The sequence below is a fragment of the Bacillus rossius genome, chromosome 1 (assembly GCF_032445375.1).
Source record: "Bacillus rossius redtenbacheri isolate Brsri chromosome 1, Brsri_v3, whole genome shotgun sequence".
NCBI classification, from domain to species: Eukaryota; Metazoa; Arthropoda; class Insecta; order Phasmatodea; family Bacillidae; genus Bacillus; species Bacillus rossius.
The window spans coordinates 107,993,364-108,013,108 of NC_086330.1; the positions used below are offsets into that span (position 1 = coordinate 107,993,364).

The 19,745-nt window shown below is 36.4% G+C and overlaps 1 protein-coding gene across 1 annotated transcript in view; it reads left to right on the top strand.

Annotated features, from left to right (window-relative positions):
• Positions 1-19,745, top strand: part of LOC134541698 (xylosyltransferase oxt) — an 80,035-nt gene that overhangs the window by 50,727 nt on the left and 9,563 nt on the right. The window contains exons 10-15 of the mRNA XM_063385337.1: positions 5,166-5,371; positions 6,019-6,138; positions 8,731-8,949; positions 9,309-9,463; positions 13,634-13,801; positions 14,495-14,656. Coding sequence (XP_063241407.1) covers positions 5,166-5,371; positions 6,019-6,138; positions 8,731-8,949; positions 9,309-9,463; positions 13,634-13,801; positions 14,495-14,656 — 1,030 coding nt within the window. The remainder of the gene's footprint in view (positions 1-5,165; positions 5,372-6,018; positions 6,139-8,730; positions 8,950-9,308; positions 9,464-13,633; positions 13,802-14,494; positions 14,657-19,745) is intronic.

The following is a 19,745-nucleotide window of genomic DNA, read 5'->3' on the forward strand; positions in this document are numbered from 1 at the left end:
AATTTGTAAGTTTAACACGAATAACCTCACTTTTACATAATTTCTGATACCGCGAATTTTTTGTGCGAAATACGTCTGTTTACCACGAATAACCACACTTTCCCGCCGTTTGGTAACTTAAAAAAGGTAAATAAACAGCCGTTGTCACCACTGATAACACCATCAACGTAAAGACTACACTTGCCAATGTTTACGTTTTATTATTTATTTGATACGACGCGTTCTTGGCGAACTGCACTCGTGCACTAATACGCTCATGTTCTCTCGAAGGCACGTTTACAGAGTCAAAGATTAATGTACGGCCATTTTGTTGGATATTTTGTGCATTACAGCGCTTGTGTCGCGAAGCAAATTATAAATTACAGTAGAATACCGGTACAACGTACCTCATTATAACGTATATTTCAATTTAACGTATTTTTTTTAAGTCCCCGCCAAAAATCGTATCTTCACCATGCAAAACTGTTTCAGTTTAAAGTATCATATTTTCACTATAACGTATAAATTCTACTAGTAGCGTGGCATTACTACACCAAAATTTACTTAAACTGGTAAATAAATTTCCAGCTAAATGATTAATGTTGTAGAACAAACATTAACAAATACCACCGCGACGTATTTTCTAACCTCTAAACCCTCAAAACAAAGTTAACAAACAGTTGCGCGCACTACCATAGATTACACCATACGTAGTATGCTACGTGAGCAACACAACACCATTCGATACATCGAAACACGGAAGTTTGAGAGAAGTATTAATTATTTAGACAAAAGTGTTACGCTACGCTAATATACTGTTTGACGTCTGTGCCGGGATTGTTTATTGTTATTGTTGAGTTTATTTTCAGGTTACGTTATTTAGACACTGCATTGTATTTGTGCTACAAAATGAGTGACTCTGGAGATAAAAAGAAACGAAAGCAATAAACGCTTAAGGAAAAAGTGGAAATATTAAGGGAACTAGACAAGGGGAAAAAGCAAGTCGCAGTTGCGAAGACATATGGCATTGCGGCGACGACTGTTAGTACTATTGTAAAAGACCGGGCAAATATTGAAAAGATGTATGAAGAATCTTTGTTTGGTTGTGACCGCAAAAGGCTTCGTTCCGGCGATCATCAAGGTTTGGAAGATGCCTTGAACAAATGGTTGAGGGAAGTACGATCAAATAATGTTCCTGTAACTGGCCCAATGTTGCAAGCTAAAGCAAAACAGTTTGCATTGCTTATGGAGATTCAAGACTTCCAAACCAGTTCGGGGTGGTTGCACCGGTTCCGGGAACGACGTGGTATATCATGGAAGGTTGTTTGTGGGGAGGACAAAGATGCAGACTCAGAGGCAGCAAACCAGTGGAAGGAAGTAAAGTCGGAGAGTATTTTTAAATCATACTCAGTAGACAATATTTTCAATGCTGATGAAACTGCATTTTTTACAAGCTTTTGCCGAACAGGACAATGGCATATAGGGGTGAAAAATGCACTGGAGGGAAAAAAGCAAATGAAAGGTTGTCTGTGTTGTTTTTTTGCAACGCCACAGGAACAAAAAAATTGAGGCCATTAATCATTGGTAAACACAAGTCTCCCAGGTGTTTCAAGGGAGTTTCTTGGCTTCCTGCTGATTATGCAAGCAACACCCGTGCATGGATGACAAGAGAACTGTTCTCAAACTGGCTCATGAAAACCGATAAGGACATGAAGAAAGAGGGAAGAAAAATTCTTTTGTTGGTAGACAACTGCGCAGCACACACTGTTGATCTTCGACTGTAAAAAATCAAACTGATGTTTCTGCCACCTAACTGCACATCTCAGTTACAGCCCCTTGACCAAGGCATTATTCAGAATGCTAAAGTGCATTTTCGAAAACATCTTGTTGAGAGGTTGCTCATCAACATTAGGTTGAAAGTGCCCACCAACATCAATGTTCTTCAGGCAATTGAGATGATTACTGGTGGATGGTGGAATGTTCAGCCAGAAACTATTGCCAACTGCTGGAGAAAGTCTGGCATTGTTAACTGTAACACTGACGAGCTCACTGCAACTTCATCAGACCAGGATGCAAGCCATACTGCAGCACAAACATGCGAAAGCAATGACATTGACCCTGAAGTATGGCAAGAAGTGTCAACCTCCATGCAGTGTGATGCTGTTTAATTCACAGACTATGTGTCTGTGGATAATGAAATAGAAACAACACCAGTGTTGACTGACAGTGACATCGTTAGTGAAGTCATTCAATCACAGTCATCAAAAGTCGAATCAGATGATGATTCTGACACTGAGGAGCCGCCTGTGACAGCTACAGAAGCTATTCAGAGCTTAGAGAAACTGAACAAATTTATCTCTAAACGCGAAAAGATTCCAGAAGGGATCAGGAAATCTTTCTATGAGATAGAACATTTTGTTCAACAGAGCATCATTCAAGCTCAAAAACAAACTGAAATAACAGATTTTTTTTTAAAAATAACTAAACTTAAGTTATACATACACACCAATGTTTAACTGAAGTCAGATGTTGGCCAAAAAATAATGTATCTTATAATGTCGCTATTTTTTTAATATTTTTTTTTCTCTTTGTAAAGATGATATGTATGTATGTTTCAGTACTAAGTACTTTCAGTACTAAGTACAAAAACGTGAGGTCCCTGTAAGTACTTAGTACTGAGATTCTACTGTACGCTCAACTGTTCATCTTGCATCTATCCACTATGGACTATGCAACCTGTTTTAATTTGTTCTCTTATACTGTAAACAGACTTAACAATTACGTTTTATTTTAAGAATGATAATTTTCGTTTTAAAATGTTGTATACAGTGCAACTATTTTATAAAAACTGTAGGTTGTGATAGAAAACGTCTTCATATTTCTCAGCAGAAGTTCGAAAGTGTAAAATATGCCGAAACCTCAAGCAATCACCAAACTTCGTGAGCACGAATTTCGTGATCGTGGGTTATATGCGAGGGTAAATATGTATTTGGGCGATATGTGTTAAAAAAACTTTTTTTTAAATCCGAAAATACTTTAATAACGAGGCTAGAAGGCTGGAAATACCCAAATGCTAATATTTTGCATGGCGAGCTCACCAAGATGCAATGCAACTTTGAAAACATGAAGCAGTGCATTTTTTTGACAAAACAAAACCAGTTTTGGACCACATGAACACCACGAAATCAGCTGCTGTGAAAATAAGTGTAGTGCAAGTGTCTACAAAATCTCTGGTGAAGCTTACCAGCTTGATGGCTACATATCCAAGCAGACTTGACTTTGAAAACCCTTAACTGCCTTTGATCCAAAAAAATATTTTGATTACAGACATGATCCCTATTTTGCTTGCTAAGTTGTGTAACGTTTCTACTCTGAAAGAAATGGACCGCCAGGAGCTGATCACCGGTTTTGGAGAGTTGAAACAGATAGTTGAGAAACAAATGAAGGAAAGTAGTGTGGATGTAGTGAAGGCACTTCAAGTTGTAAAACTTTCACAACCTGAATTTTCTGACAGGTGCCTGAAAGCAGTGTAGATGTTGTGTGCAAACGTTTATTTGGAACGCTTCTTGTTACAATACAATAATGTTCTCACTGACAAGAGAACTAATTTGAAATAAGAAAATTTAGCTACAATGGCTATTATTTCATTTGAAAGTTAAACGTTGTGTCAAAGTACTTTGCTTCTGAAATTATTGGGTTGATTTAATTTAGAAACTGAGTTCTTAAACTTGTGTCTTTTTAACCTATATTTGTGTAATTTTAATTTATAATGTTTCAACTGATGGTGCAATTATATTACAATGTTCTCTTCATATTTCTTACACTTGAAATCGCAAAAATTAAAAAAAAAATAAACCCACTTTTAGGTAAAAATAACACCGATTTTAAGGGAAAATAACACCACTTTTCATCACAAAATAAACACACCTTTTGCATGTCTCTACTAATTACCTTCATAATCAAATTTTCTGCACAATAATAACAAACATATAATAATACTTACAGCGTCTTGAAGAAGTTTGAAATGTGTGATTGTTCGAATGGAGTCTGCTCAAGTACTCAATGTCCACTTAAAGTTTGTGCAGAGCTGGGAGTATGGTTTCAGTGTTACTGAAACTAGAAACAAATCTTTTTAACGTAGACACTGCCTGAGTTGCTTCTGCCTGCGTTGGAATGGGTTCTTAATCTTCGTCTTCTTCACTGTCTTGGCAGTAACAAAAAGCATTTTCTTCCAGATGGTTATTCACAATGTCATTCAGGTTTTCAATCTCTTTCGTTGTCATCGTATACTTATACAAAGTCGCTGAATGACACAACAGCTTCAAGTTTTGCCACATCTTCATCAAGTTTTTCATTACTACATAACTCAACACCAGTCATTTCAAAGGAAAAGATACCAGCTTTTTTGAAACAGTTAGCTATAGTTTCTGATTGTACTTTGTTCCACGAATAGTCAATGATATGATGTGCATCTAGAACATTTAACTTCATGGTGTTGGCATCGTTCCCAGATTCCAGCATGCACAGAGCTTTCTGCTTTAACCTTTTTCTGTAGTTCACCTTGAACACATGTCTATAATTATAAGGGCTGCAGCTAAGGACAAGATTTTATGGTATATATTGTGATAAAAACCTAAATAACACCAAAATGTACTCAATACACCAATACACAAGTCAGTTAACACACTGAACTAGCAGGCCAAGTCACTAAATGATAAAATAAAACAGAATTAAGTTAAATTTTGTTCATAAAAATAAAATTTTATTTTTAATGTCAAAAAATTTAATTTAAATGTAATTTATTAGAAAATATTTTGATGTATTGGAATGTAAAAATTAATAATGTTCTCCAATTGATAATGCACCTATTCTTTACATTACAGAATCTGATATTTACTTACACAAATAATTGCTAATTTTCTCCTTATTCTAAGTGGAATGTGTCCAATAAATGACCTAATTTTGGTGAAAATACTATGTATTAAGAAAAGTATTCACTTTTTTTGGTTTGATATTGCACATTCTTCATGAATAAAAAGCCATCAACACTGAAAAAAATCAATTATAGAAACCAAATAGAACAAATAAAATCATAAAATATGGTTCCTAGCAGTAGCAAATGTAAAACATTATGAAACATGAAAGAGTGTACAATTAGTATGACTGAGTATGGTACATGTTTGCAGATGTGGTAGGTGTGGACAGCTACTGGCAGAGTGTGTACCACCATGCAGATCTGAGTCCCCCTCCAGATGATGCGGTGGTCACCCTGATGCACAGTCTGACGAGACACGCGACTAACCTCCTGTTCAGCTCGTCGGGGAAGAGCTGCTCCATGACTCCTCAAAGGGTTCTCGAAGTCACGGGCTACTATCACAATGACTCTTTCAAGGTGCGTTCCTTCAGTGTTTCTTGCAATAGCCATTATCAGCTGGTGGCAAATATTACATGCTTGCACAACTTGGAGGATTCTGTGGGATTTCCCACTGTGTTGTTGCAACCGTCTTTTCATTGTCAAACTGTTGTGTTATTCTGTGGTGTCAATTCTCTGCTGATATTGGCTTGTCCTTCATATGTTTATGTACCTATTCATCTTTATTGTCCATTCTTGAGGTTTTTTCTGCAACAACCATCATAAACCAGCAATGAAATACATCCAAGTTTATGTTGTTTCATTCTATTCATCTGTCTTGCACCGAGATGTTTATTCCTGTGTGTTAGTAACTCAGTTCTTATGTTTAAAATAGTGAACAAAGGCCAATGATTGTTGTTGCAGGGTTAAACATTTTTCTTGTCATGGTTAATATGGCCTTATCGAAAATTGTGTATGTAGCATTGAGTGAGTAGGAGTTTGTTAATTGAACACAAGTTTGTGTGAGAGAGAGAGCTCATAGTTAAGTGCCTTTTTTAATGTAGTGAATTTTGTGTTTTTTGATGATTACAAGTTAATAAATTGCTTATTGAGTTAGTGGTTTAAACTGTTGATTGTAGTGAAAAGTGTAACATATTGATGTTAACTATGTTATTTTTATTTTACAGGGCTTCTTGATCCTGTACGAGGTTTTGATGAGCAGAAACTTAGTAAAGTTTGAATCATTGGTTTTTCCTCAGCAGCCTTTGTGGGTTTTGGAGATGATTGGTCCATTCGAAAGACTGAAGGTTAGTAACATTTACATGTTATATTTATGTAACAATATGTAACAACATGTAACATTTATGACTCTCAAATACCACCAAAGTTACTTGTTATCAAGAATTGCTTTTAAATTTGGTTCTTGCTTGCTTTTGCAACAACTATATTTTTCAATATATCAAAACAGCCTCAATCAGCATGCAAATGGTGTTTTTTACAAGTTGATTAGAAATTGAAAATTGTTTCAAAAATACTATGACTGTTCACTAAAATACTGTGTAAAAAATTTTCAGACAGTTGCTGTATGTTATCTTTAAAAAATTTTTGCTCAGAAAACACTGTCCATACCTACTTTTAGTAGTACAGTCAAACCTCTATCTATCGTTTTTCAGGGGACCAACAAAAAAATTCAATAGATGTGGACTTCACTTTTAGATTTTGAAAGAAAAATATTACTACCTCAAAATTAGTGTCAGAAATATATCAGTTACTTGTCATTAAAGTTTAATCGGTTGAAAAAAATACAAATTGAAGCATTTTACTTAATTCAATTTACACTTGCAAAAAAAAACATATGAACAATAAACCTACATGGAAATTAGTCTTTGTCAATATCCTGAAGTCTGAAATATGTTTACTCATGTCATCAAATGTAGAGCTGTACTGAAGAAGCCGATTTTGCCAATATTTAGTTGAATCGGCATTTCTGCCGACTTCCGATACGCTTGCTAATTTTCGGCCGATATTACAGAAAAACGAAACAGACTGCCATAACCTATAAATCCACGAGTACCATTTTCACTTTTCGTAGTAGTACTGCATTCTTTCAGATCACATTATTTCTTAGCAACATGTGCCAACCGTACATATCAAAATTTAACATCCTTTTTTTTCTTTCAATAATGTTCTTTAATTTTAATGTCATAAATAAATACATTACCATCACAGTAAATATACATCATCTCGGTTGTTACGGTAACTATAGTGCAAATGTGGTAGCTATCGTGCTTCTGTAGTATTATGGTATCTACAAAGAATCTTTAGTTCTTTTTACGGTAATTATCGTAAGATAACAATTGGGTTTGTACTGTAGTTATGGTACATCATCCATATTTCTTCTTAAGTTGTTGTTCATTTGTCTTTTCTTCATGTTTATGTGCTCCATTACTTGGCTGCAGATTTAAGGTGATTTTTACTACTTCTGTATACAATCTTTACTGATTTTATGACGTTTTCTGTCTAAGATATGGTTATTTCTGCAAAATCTTTATGGTTAAACGATCATCTATTATAATTTATAGTGACGGGACCACATATTTTGTACGATCAATGCGGACAAAACGATAATTGGAACATCGGTACAAGCGGACTTTTTTAACCTTAGTTGTATGCCAATTTTGCCGGGACCGTAGAAAGTATATGATAAACACGGACAATCGATACATGCGAGTTCGATAGATAGAGGTTTGACTGTATTTACAAAAATTCTTCACTAAGAACCCTATCACTCATTAAATAATACATCACGTTCTATGCTACCAATGTTGATCCCATTATTACTCTTAGAGTGTGTGTGTGTGTGTGTATACATATATACACACATATATGTATGTGTGTGTGTGTATGTGTATATATATATATACACACACACACACACACACACATATATTTATTTATTTATTTATTTATTTATTTCAATCTAAATTAGAATCTGGATCAATGATTTGTAATTATATTAGTAATTCGGATAATTTAAAATAGAAAATACTCAAAACAAACTTCTTAACCCCCTCCCCCTCTTCACCATCAGTCGGTTTCTTTTGTGTACCCTCTCATAAATTTATGTAGCCTAGTTTTTTTTATTTACGTATGCATGTTAAATCTCATATTACATTTAGAAGTGGCATAATATGCAGTTTATAAATTTGAGCTTCAATATAAGTTTTTTTTTTTAGAATTGTGTATCCATCTCCAAATGTACTTCACCAGAAATCGTAGAAAAGTTTTGAAACTGCCATTTTTTTTTTGGATTTTAAATACTGTGGGGTTGGGTGTGTTGGTCAGACCTCAACATGAGAGACCATGATACATAAAGGTTATAACATATAACAGGGTGTCTCTAGGTTAGGAAGAAAACTGAAGAACTTATCACAAAAGTCCATGATACTGGAAGTCATGTAACATTTATTTCCAGCAGCTGTTTATTTTTTACCCCTACTTCATTTAATAGTGGTACATTAAATATAAATAGTTGAAGACTGACCACTTAAATCATGTGTAAATTACCTCTAACTTAAAAATTTGGTATGTTCCTGCAAATTGTAGAAAATTTGTTTTTGTATTGATACTCATGTTTAATTTGGGTTGTAGATTTTTAAAAATCACTCTTTGACCAAAAAAACGTGTAAAATATTTTTTAATGAAAGTTTCTGTAAAAATTCCTGTAGTTGGTTCACCGGTTCTTTGTATTCATTCTGTGTTAGATAAATATTTACCAATTTAAAGTCTTGTAAAATTATTGTACCTTTTTTTTATATGCTGTTCAGCCATAGTGTGTACATTTAAGAGCAATGGTAACTTTGATGTGTTATTAATTATTAAAATGGTATTCCTTGCAGAGTTTGTACGTTAGCTCAGAGTACGACCAAAAGGAGCAGGTCAGTCGGAACACACTCCAGGTATTGGGGCCCTTCTCGGAGCCAGTGCTGGTCTACCAGTTGACTGCTGGAGCAGCGGTCAGCGCGGGCTCTGCTTCCTCAAACGTAACCTTCCTCTGGGTCGACCCCATTGGCCAGCTTGCAGACGTGTCGGAAGTCCACGTGGAAGAAGGTGCAGTGGTGCGTATGGCCATCTGCCTGGTTATTTACAAAACTACAACACTTGGTCATAGATCATTTACTGTAAAAAAAATTTTTACTCCATACTGGTATCCCCATTACTCAGTGCAAATACCGATCTTTATAGAATGTCGCACGTTGAAGAATGTTTTTTGAAGTTAAATTTCTTTAGGCACGTTTTGAAAGAGAAAAAAAATATGAGAGCATGCAATTTTTTCTGTGTACAACCTTAATTTCCTTTATGTTACAATGAAATCCAGACTTAATGCCTTGTAACTAGCTATTTTGATTATACTGTAGTTCAGTTCCTTCAGCCACTTAGTTTGGTTGTTATGTGGGAACACATGTATTGGTTTCAGATAAGTCAAGTGAAGCCATCGTTACACGAACCTCTGCTTCCCGGCGTGTGGGACATTAAAATAGTTTACAACAGCACGCTGGTTGCCCAGACACACTTCCTAGTGGTCCCACTGGAGCTGGTTTCGGGGGTCGAAGTCTCCCAGCAGCAAACCACGTGCGTTTCCCAACCGGTATTATTATCTGTTTTACTGTGAAAACTGTACTATAGAAGAAATCATGTTTACACTGTACTCAGATTTCATCAAAATTATTGCCCGCAATAAAGGTTGCTGGTTTGTATATGTATTACCTTTGGTCACTGTTTAAATTGGTGTCCTTTATTTTTCTATGTGTGTTGTTTTCTTTATCCTGACCTGCAAATATTCACTCTCAGTAGTATCCTCTTTTATCGCATAATCGTCGCACCTATATTTTAGGGCGTCAAAATTTGGATAAAAAAACCACCTGCGTAAATGTTGCATGATGTTTTTGGTCCCGCTATTAGATTCCTAACTCTTTGTGTGGGTATTTTTCCATATAAAACTATGTACACTAGAATCTCGTTATAGCGAGCATGGTAATAGCGAGAACACGGCTATAACGAGGTTATTTTGAGGAATTTACGGCGTGATCGCGTGAAGCGCGCTTTGGTTGTTTGTCTGCTTTATCTCCACCCCTCTCGCTCGCCACTAGACATCTTGCCATTGACACCTGTCACATTCTTCAGCCTCGCAGTCGCCACCTATGTGCGTGGCTTTAAAAATAGTATCCCGTCCTTTCTTTTATCAAACTTCCGTTAGTTGTCTGTTCATTAATATTATTCTATTCCTGTGAACTCAGCATAACAAATGCTGAACGTGCTGGGGATATGTGCGTGTGTAATGCAACTGCTAGGCTACAAAGAGTGCAGTCCCTTTGTTTAGTTTCTGACTACGTCGCTACAAGATAAGCCGGCTATCATCCAAACGCCCAAACTCAGTGCGTGCGTGCGACTTCACAGTCACAGCATCACTGGCTGGCTTCAAGGCCAAGATATGCTCGACTCGAATAAACCAAGCCTTTGAATATACATATACTTGTACGCATTTCTTATTATTTAGAAAATAGACAAAATCTATTTTTTCCCGCCATTAAACATAACAATGTGGACTTTTTTAAATATAAATGCTCTTAATTAATTTTTTGGGACATTTTCATTAACGAATAATAACATTGTTTATAACTATGTTAGGCCAAAAAGTCAGAGCCGTCTTTATACTTGTTGCTAATTGATCGCGTTAATAATACACAATTATTTATAAACTTGTTTGGAATTATTTCAGTCGTGACACATTTACAATCAAGTCACGTTATTTATTTTACTATCCGACAAATAGTAGGCACTACCGTATTTATTTCCGAATCGCTAGGACAGTTTACTTGTAACTTTTGTTTTGGTCAGTTGTTGGGGTATCTGTCCGGGAAGGGGGTGGTGATGGTTTGAGTTATCCCAAATTTATTTTCTAAAAAAATAAACAGGTTTCTTTAAATGAAAAAAGTATAGTTTTCCAGCGACTATTTCGTTTGAAGCGTACGTTAGGTGCCGCACTCCTGCTTTTTTGTAAGGAATTAAATTGTCGCGCTACACTAGCACCACCTGTTAGTAACATCCCGAACCAACATGGCTGCCAGCAGACAGCACGCGTCGACAATAGATAGCAGGACAATGCTGCGTCGGCCGCGGGCCAATTCGAGTAGTCGATTGTGGGCTGAGATGCTATACTTACGTGGCGTGTTAGGGTATTCTGGTTATTTTGACGCAATCGGTGATCGCATCCGTACTTGTAGGGTATCGTTTTAAAGAGAATTCACACATCTGCTCACAGAAATTAAGATTTCGTTAATATAACCTGTTATTTTCCAATTATACAGTTTTAAACCCAATTTTTATGCTATTTTCGTTTATTTTTTATTTTTTGGAGGCCAAAATCTGTCCAATTCGGTTATAGCGAGGATCAAACCCGGAACCGTAACACCTTGCTATAACGGGACTCTAGTGTATTTTAAAGTAGAAATCTAATATTTATTTGGACATTACCACTTATTTAATTAACGGAAATATGAAGTTTTCTTATGTGCAGATTTTCTTTTAAAGACATTTTTAATCTTTATAACCTTAATCTGTTAATCTGCGTCGCCGCGGAGTACCGCTTATAAAAATGTTGCCAGTGCTAGTTGGCATCATTCATGTTTGGTTATGTTGCTTCCCGTAGTCGAATATCGATATCTCGCCGATTGCATGCAACGCGCGCTCTCTTTCATATTAAGTGTGTACTACAATGATAGTTACGTGTTCATTCAAGCTCGCATTCGGATATTAGATTTTGTTTTTATATTCAAAGTTGAAGAAAGGTTTTTGTTGCATGACTTAATGATTTAAATTGTTTGGCGTTCTCTTTTATACTTCACTTTTTAAATAAACGTACTCTCCATGAATGGGTTTTGTTTTCCTGAATAACTTAATCTAATAATTTTTTTTTCTCTTACATAAACTTCGCACCCCTACTTTTCAAACTTCATTTTAGAATAAAATGTGGGATGATTATGCGATAAAACATGGTAATTTAATTTTTTGTAACATAAATAAAAAAAATTTGCTGTCGTTATTTAAGTGTTGTATTGTGAATGTAAATTTAATTGTGTATTACTTTGTGAATAGTATTTATTTTCGATGTAGTAATTTTTTTTTAAGTGTACATATTTATTTTTTATGTGTTTTGGCTGATAGCTTGACTATCCACTTCTGCCCTGTGCATTTGTTTTCTTCCTCATTTTCCTTCTATGTTTATGTTTGTATATGAATGTAATTTTTTTTATATCTGTAAGTGCCAGACTATTTTCAGTTATGTCAGTTGTCTGCTGCTTCATAAATAAACAAGACTATAACCTTTGAATATATATACTGTATAGAAGTCGCCAGCCCAGGTTAATATTTCTAATACGGTTTTGAGGTAGTTGGTTAATTCACCGCCGCAATCGCCACCATCTCTAGGGCATCGACTTGTGGTGGTCCCTAGCGGACAAGTGTCGAACTCTTCAAACACCCCTTCCCCCTCCCGTTGAATGACCTTGAGCTGCAGTGACTGATAGGTGGGGGGTGCGGGGAATGACAGTGGGCGACAGTGTTGCACTCTAACGTGTAAATAACAACTAAGACGATACAGGGCGTTACGGCAGCGCACTGCAGCGGTGAAGTTCCCAAGCTGCTCATCATACGCTTCTGAAAAACGTAGAGTAAATACTATCCACTCGCGACTTCTATACAGAATATATATTCAAAGCTATAACACAGCAACTGGAATACAATATTTACCTGCAGAAGGATTGCCCCTATGTATGCATCGAATCTATAATTTTGGGCATAAAAAGTTTCCTTTTCACTGTAAGGGTCACCCTTCAATATGGGTCCCACCACATATTTGTCTTCAGTAGAGATCCAAATACTTCTATCTATAGGTGTATGTGTGTGTGTATATATATATGTGTGTATATACACACATGTATATATGTGTGTGTATACACACATGCACACAGATATATATGTGTGTGTGTGTGTGTGTGTGTGAAAGTATTTGTGTCTATGTCTCAGCTTGTTGGCGCGTAATAAATACGGCACTGGTGTTGATAGTTGGCCTTTTGTCTTCTTTCTGCGCTTCCTTTTTTACTGAGGGAAGAGGTGAGGTGGTAGTCCTGTGCCCCCTTCCCCCCCCCCTTCCGGGTCCACCTCTATGTTACATCCTTTTCCCAGCACTACCTAATGAAAATACAAAGGAAAAATACATACTTTCTTTTATACCTGTGTTTCTCTTCCTGTCTATTGTATGTATGGTTTTATTTTTATTGTTGTTGTTGTTGTTGTTGTTGTTGTTGTTGTTGTTGTTGTTGTTGTTGTTGTCCCAAGCGAAGAAAGGCGGTAAGCTACTCTTTATTTCAATAAAATCTAGCACCGCACGTTACAGTAACTTGTGCGGGCTGGAGGATTATAAAAGTTGCCCAGGCTGGCCGGCCCGCAGGTGGCAGCCATAGTATAATGCACATACATAAAATTTATGACCCATACGCTGATAAATAAGGTATCTTGCATGTAATTCTTTGAAGTTATTTTGATTTTTAGATGTGTGATGTATTGATGTGGTGCAGTGAATCTAGTTTTGAATCCCGGCCCAATCATTCTAATTTGGTTACCATGATTTCCAAGAACATCGAAAGCAAATGCTAGAAAGGTTCCTTGCCATAGGATATGTGTAGTTGTGTTTTACCATCTCTTACGAATAAAAAAATGAATGAAATGTTTTGCATGCTGCAGCTTCCTGCACAGTGGGCCAGGTCAGCCGTATGACGTGCACCACGTGCATCTCTGGGAAAAGTTCCTCCCCAGTGCTGAGGATCGACAGGCGATGCACAGGAAAGCCGTGGCCAGCTCCCGCAGGTTCGGGGTTGATCTGAAGGAATGGATCGACGGTTTGACCTCCAGGTAACCGACATGTGACACCTGCGCGTGTTGCCCTTTGGCTGTTGCGGTTATTAATTGCATTCTGGTGGAGAGCCACGGTGGCTGCCGGCCGCCAAGGCAACATGGGTGTGGTTCCTGGTGGGGTCAGACAATGATTTTTTTGCTAGTGGGGAACGTGGTGGGGGTTGCCGCGTTCTAGTGGGTTTTCTGTGGGTGCTCCTGTTCTCCCCACCCATTCATTATGTCCATGTTCCAGCCTTATCTCACCACTCCTCGTAGCTTATAATTACCCTTGATGTTGAGATGAGACGTTAAGTTCTAATTCATGTAGTGGCTGGTAAGTCATTTGCAGTCTCAGATTTCACTTTATTTTGGATTTTCTTCAGCTATCTATGTTTTACCTTTTTTCTTCTTCTTACTTTTCTTTTTCTTTCCAGTATGAAAATATATTATTGTTTCGTTAGTTACTTCTTTTTTCAGAACTTGCTTCAATATTTGCTAACTTAGCTATGTATGTATTTATTTCAAATGTATTCTTGTATTAAGATTTCTTTCATGAAAATTATCATAAAAACTTAAGTAATTAAATACTGTTCATATTTTCAGAACTTAAGTACCTATGCATGTTTGAACATCATTCTAACATTTAAAAGTAGTTAATTTTTTATTTAATTTTATGAAATATTGTTAAGAATTTTTTATTTTTTTTTTTAGATTTTACAGGGTTCTGAACTCCTGTATAGCTTTTCTTCCCACTGGGAATGTTTGCACTGACTCACATTTTGAGTCTTGCGAAGCCACCATGTGGAGCTCTTTGTCAGCAGATCCTAAAGCTACCATTGGCTCCATGAATAACGTTACGGGTAGGCTAAACAGGTGAGTTTATGTCATTTTATATTATTTAATACTTGCACTAGTGGTTCTCAAACCTTTTTGAAGTCGGTCACATTTAAATAATAGTATGCTCATCATATTCAAATTTCTAAAAAATATGTTCCAATAATTAAGTCACTGTTCAAGCAAAACCTGTAGAGTCGTTCAAATAGCACATAATAATGATGTGCTAACATAAAGAGAGGTACAGTGAAAGTCCGTTGTAGCGAATACGGTCTATAACGTAAAGTCCGCTATAACGATAATTGCCATCGGCACCGTCAGTTTTGCATATGTTGCATAGGATAAAAATTTCGGAAATAACGGATGCAGCGTGGGCTCATTTTCGCTATAGCGATAGATTACACACCTGTAATTTTGCTCTAAAACAATGAGAAAATATCTACAATTTCCTTAATAAATGAGAAACAGCTTCGCACAATTCCACACATCCGGCAAATGAAACAACGCGCATGATGTGGCCGTCTTGGCAACACCGCACAAGGTGGGGCCCCACAGCGAGCATAGCTTGCCTCGCGGCGACGAAAGCAAGTGCGACAGGGCCCCGCTGCGAGCATTACTTATTTAGAATCATGCCGACTGTATCCCGTAAATGAGCATAACTCGTCTCACACCTGCATCGTAAGCGTTGTGTACGGTGTAGTTTCAGTGTAAGGTAGAGGTGTAAAAGTAACGAAAAAAAGTGTACCCGTATGTATTCGTTACTATAACAATTAGTACTCGTTACTATCGTATTGTTACGTTACTCGTTACTTCTGATACAGCATAACATGCTATGTTATGTTGCAGCAACGAATCAAGTCGTATTGCGTACACGTACAGTATCAGTATGACGTCGCGTAAATAATAATAAATAGAATATAAACAATTAACAATATTTGATAATTAACAGTTTTTGTTAACCAAGAAACAATTAAATCTCATTAGAGCGGCTTTATTATATTATCTCTTAAGATAAGAACAAAAAAACATGAAAATACGCGATAATAAAACACAAAAACATACATATTTCTAATTTGTAAAAAATACTTTCTTACGTTGTTTCTGTTCCAACCTCAAACTTTGTCTACTCACAGAATATGTTTAATAAACAGTAAAAAAAATGAACGACGAATTTCCAAATTATACTTTACTTAAAATAAACAAACATCGTTCTTTGTAACGTAAATTTATCAAATATGCGCGCCCATGCGTAAAACATACGAAAAATGCGAATAACGAAATGCATTCGTGTGTAACGTTTCGTTACTAGATGGCGCACCCGTTACTCAGTACCAAATACATACGGTTTGCTACAGCTCTAGTGTACGGCACTACGCGCTGATGATAATCTTGACGTGTGCGGGGAGTTGAGGAACACGGAACTTGTCGAGCTCGTCTCTTCTAATCAATACGAAGCGGCGTCTGAAGATGATGACAATAATGACGACGCACCAAGTGATGTATCTGTTCCGTCGAAAACGTCAATGATGGAGGCACTTGACACAATCAGTCGTTTTTATCAACATACAAATGCTTCGACGAAAGATTTCATGAACTTCCAAGAGGTCCAGTCGTTTATTTTGTCCGAAAGTCTAGTGAAATCAAGGCAAACGAAAATTGATTCGTTTTTTAAAAAGTGATTTTTAATTTTGTGTTATTTTCCAAGGGTCTGTACGAGTGATTATTTTTGTGTTACTGACCAATTGCCGGAAAAATTATTTTATATAATTTGTATGGTTTTCCAACGTAATTAGAGATTTTTTAAAAAAAATTTTGTTTTTGACATTTTTCATAGGTGTGAGTAATATTGTGACAAATTTTAAAATAAATTTCACTACATCTTTGAGTTTACATATGGTTAGTAAGTATTCAAAACTCCTCAAATATGCACTCGATATCATCAGCTTAACGCACATGTCCCCAGCAAACCAACTGCGGTCAAAGCTACAGGAAGCGGCCTGCATGACCTTGTGTGACCCCGCTCGCCCGTCTCCATGTAAACAAACAGCTGTGCGCTTAGCGACAATGTGCGTGACGGCCTTATCACGGCCACATGGTCTCATATTTCGCAGTCTGCAAGTGCTGATATAGCTTAAAAATGTTATTTTAGTAAGTTTTATGTATATTTCCTTTACTTTTGTTGTGAATTTCCATTGTAAAAACAAGTGAGAAAATAATATATTTTAAAAATGCTACAAAAATAAGATTTTTTTTTTTAATTTTCGCTATAACGAAAATTTGCTATAACATAAACTTTTGGCGCCGTTATAAATTTACGTTATAACGGACTTTTACTGTGTATACTAGTGATGGGTCGATTCAGATTCCGGAATCGGCCGGTTCCACCGATTCCGCAGTAATTGCGGGATTCAGAATACAATGGTTTTGGAATCGACCATGACCAATTTCTACATTGTTTTTGTAAGTTTGCAAAATACATCTCCTACATAACGAAAGAAAATATTAAAATGTATGCAAATTTAATTTTTAAACTACATAATAAAATCTTCTTACGGAACTGAGATTTTTGAATTTCGGTGATTAACGTATTTATTTACTTGCACCACCATTTTCCCTACAGTGCAAATGCAGTATCTACTTTCCCGCTTTAAGTGAAAGCATTTTTCGGAAATTACATTGCAGCAGCACTGCATTTAATAGTAAAACTTAAAAAAAATTTAGACAAAACCATCATTGTTTAAAGAAAATAATGTAAATTTTATTTACTAAACGTTAACTATTTGATCATGGCAGCTAAGTTGTAAACAACCTAATTTTTTGTTTGTGCTACCTGCCATGGTAAACCATATGGCCATGAACCAAATCTTTGGTGACGTGAACGTGAAAATTAAGATGTTTCACATCTCTGCACTTTAAACTTTAAAGAATTATAAATAATTTTTCAACCAGATTTTGCCAAAATTCACAGTGGATTACTGCGACCATATTAAAATAAGTTTAAAAGCAACCTAACCAAATTGCTGTAAATCAGCGTTCTTGTGCATGTTTAGCGATGCTCGTTTTACATTAGAAATATTTTGGAAAGGCAGTTGGCAAATCTGAATTTCCAAACATTGCTGCTGAAACGGTTGTAAATTTTTATTACTAAACATAAAAAAACTTTTGAAAGTAGTTGTGTTAGTTCAACAGAATTGTTTCCCATAAATTTCTGAAATTAATTAAATGTTAACGCGCGATTATTTGAAGAGTTTAAATATTTTATATTTTGTGTAAGAAAATATCACCATAAAATGTGGAAATTTTGAGATGCTTAAACATGCACAGATCTTTCTTACTCAAGAACAGAAAATTTATTTTCTCTTTACGGTTTTGAAGAACTGCAAGACTGGATGGATTTATTCTTTTCACCAAGTGAGATAATTAAGTTTTAGTTAATATATTAAAAAGTAAGCATCTCTGTTATTTTATTTTAGTGTGGTGCATATTTGTTTCCATCATAATCCCTCTTTTTACTTTATTTTTGGCGCTGGTCCCTTGAAATATGTAAAAACGAGGTTATATTGTCATTTTATTTGGATCATTATTTAGTTGTGCTTGAAAATAAAAATCTTAACCTAACCGTACAAACCCTCTTCTTTTACAATAAATTAATGGAGTTGATAATGTAAGGTATCTAAAGTTGGTATAGTTATAACATTATTTACAATTTATGTCATAAGACATCTTTGATTATTGGCAGTGTTTGAACACGTGTTTCGTTTAACTACAGTAGAATCCCGCCGATGCGACCCCCCTCTGATGCGTCCATTCCGTTTATACGACCGTTTTTTGAGAAACCGTGAAAAATTTAAGCAGATAAAGTCGAAAATTTGAGTAAAATCGGCTGAAAAACAAGTCTGTTACACTTTGTTGGGCGTTATGTGTTCATGTTTATCTTGGCGGGAGCTGTACTGTAAGCAAGTAGGCATACAAAAGACTGCTAAAAATAGATACCACCCCTCTAGACTGTCCACGCGGCAGTGTCTAGCCGAGCTCGGTGTGTCCACTATCGCACGAAAAGCCATCTCAGCTGTCATGTTATCTTACCCGCCCGCACAAAAAGCCACTGTGGTAGCTTCTGCGAGAGCGTAAGAAACTCGTCCGACCAGGCTGGCGGCAGCGACGGCTTGACGTCATACGTGACGTGATGCTTACCTCTCCCATCCCCTGCTAATTCTTCAAGACTCATCCCTCCCAGAGCCACAAACCATGTAACCCCCCCTCCCCCCCTTTTTCCAACTAACATTTCAACACATTCCCTCCCTTATTTCAACCTTCTGCGTGAGAAACTGTCAGCATCCTCCTCCCCTCCCACACCGCGTGCGACAAAAGCCAGGTTGTATAGTCCATTCTCGGTAAAATAAATATTTTTATGGGCTTATACGACTGTCCTTCGCCGTTAATAGATACTTTATAAGTTTAAGTTATTATGATACAATTTGTTTATTAGTCACACAGCAGTTTCTGCTGAAAAAACACTAATAACTCAAATTTTATTGACTAGAAAAATTTAGCAGGGCCGTAAATATATTTATTTTACTGCATAGTTACTTTTCCATCTGCATTCCAATGTGTTTTGTTTTTCTTTTTTTTTTTTACGCTGCGAAGGGACGTGGAAAAGATAATTGCTTGAGCTGTCAAAATAAACATCGCTTACGGCAAGGGCGGGAGCGCATCCTGTCGGTCTGTCGCTGTGATTATCTACTCCAAAAACATGTCACAGCATTTCAGGATAGCATTGTTCTTATATCTTTCGTTTATAGCCGAATGTTTTCTACCTGATCCACACAAGTTCCTTCGCCATGTTTTGAACGAAAATAACAACCAGCCGGCTAGCATAGCCGAACTCGCGTGACGCGAATTCATTTAGCGCGAGTATTTTATATATTTGGGGGGGGGGGGGGGGGGGGTAAAAATTGGCCCCAATTCTCTATTGCGTCCATTCCGTTTATAAGTCCGTTTTTCCGGAAACCGTGAGGGGTCGCATCAGCGGGATTCTACTGTATATGCAAGGTTAAAAGGCCAAATTGTGCTAGAAATTCAAGGTAGCGTAACTTGAGGGTAATGAAAATGCTTTTTAACATTATAT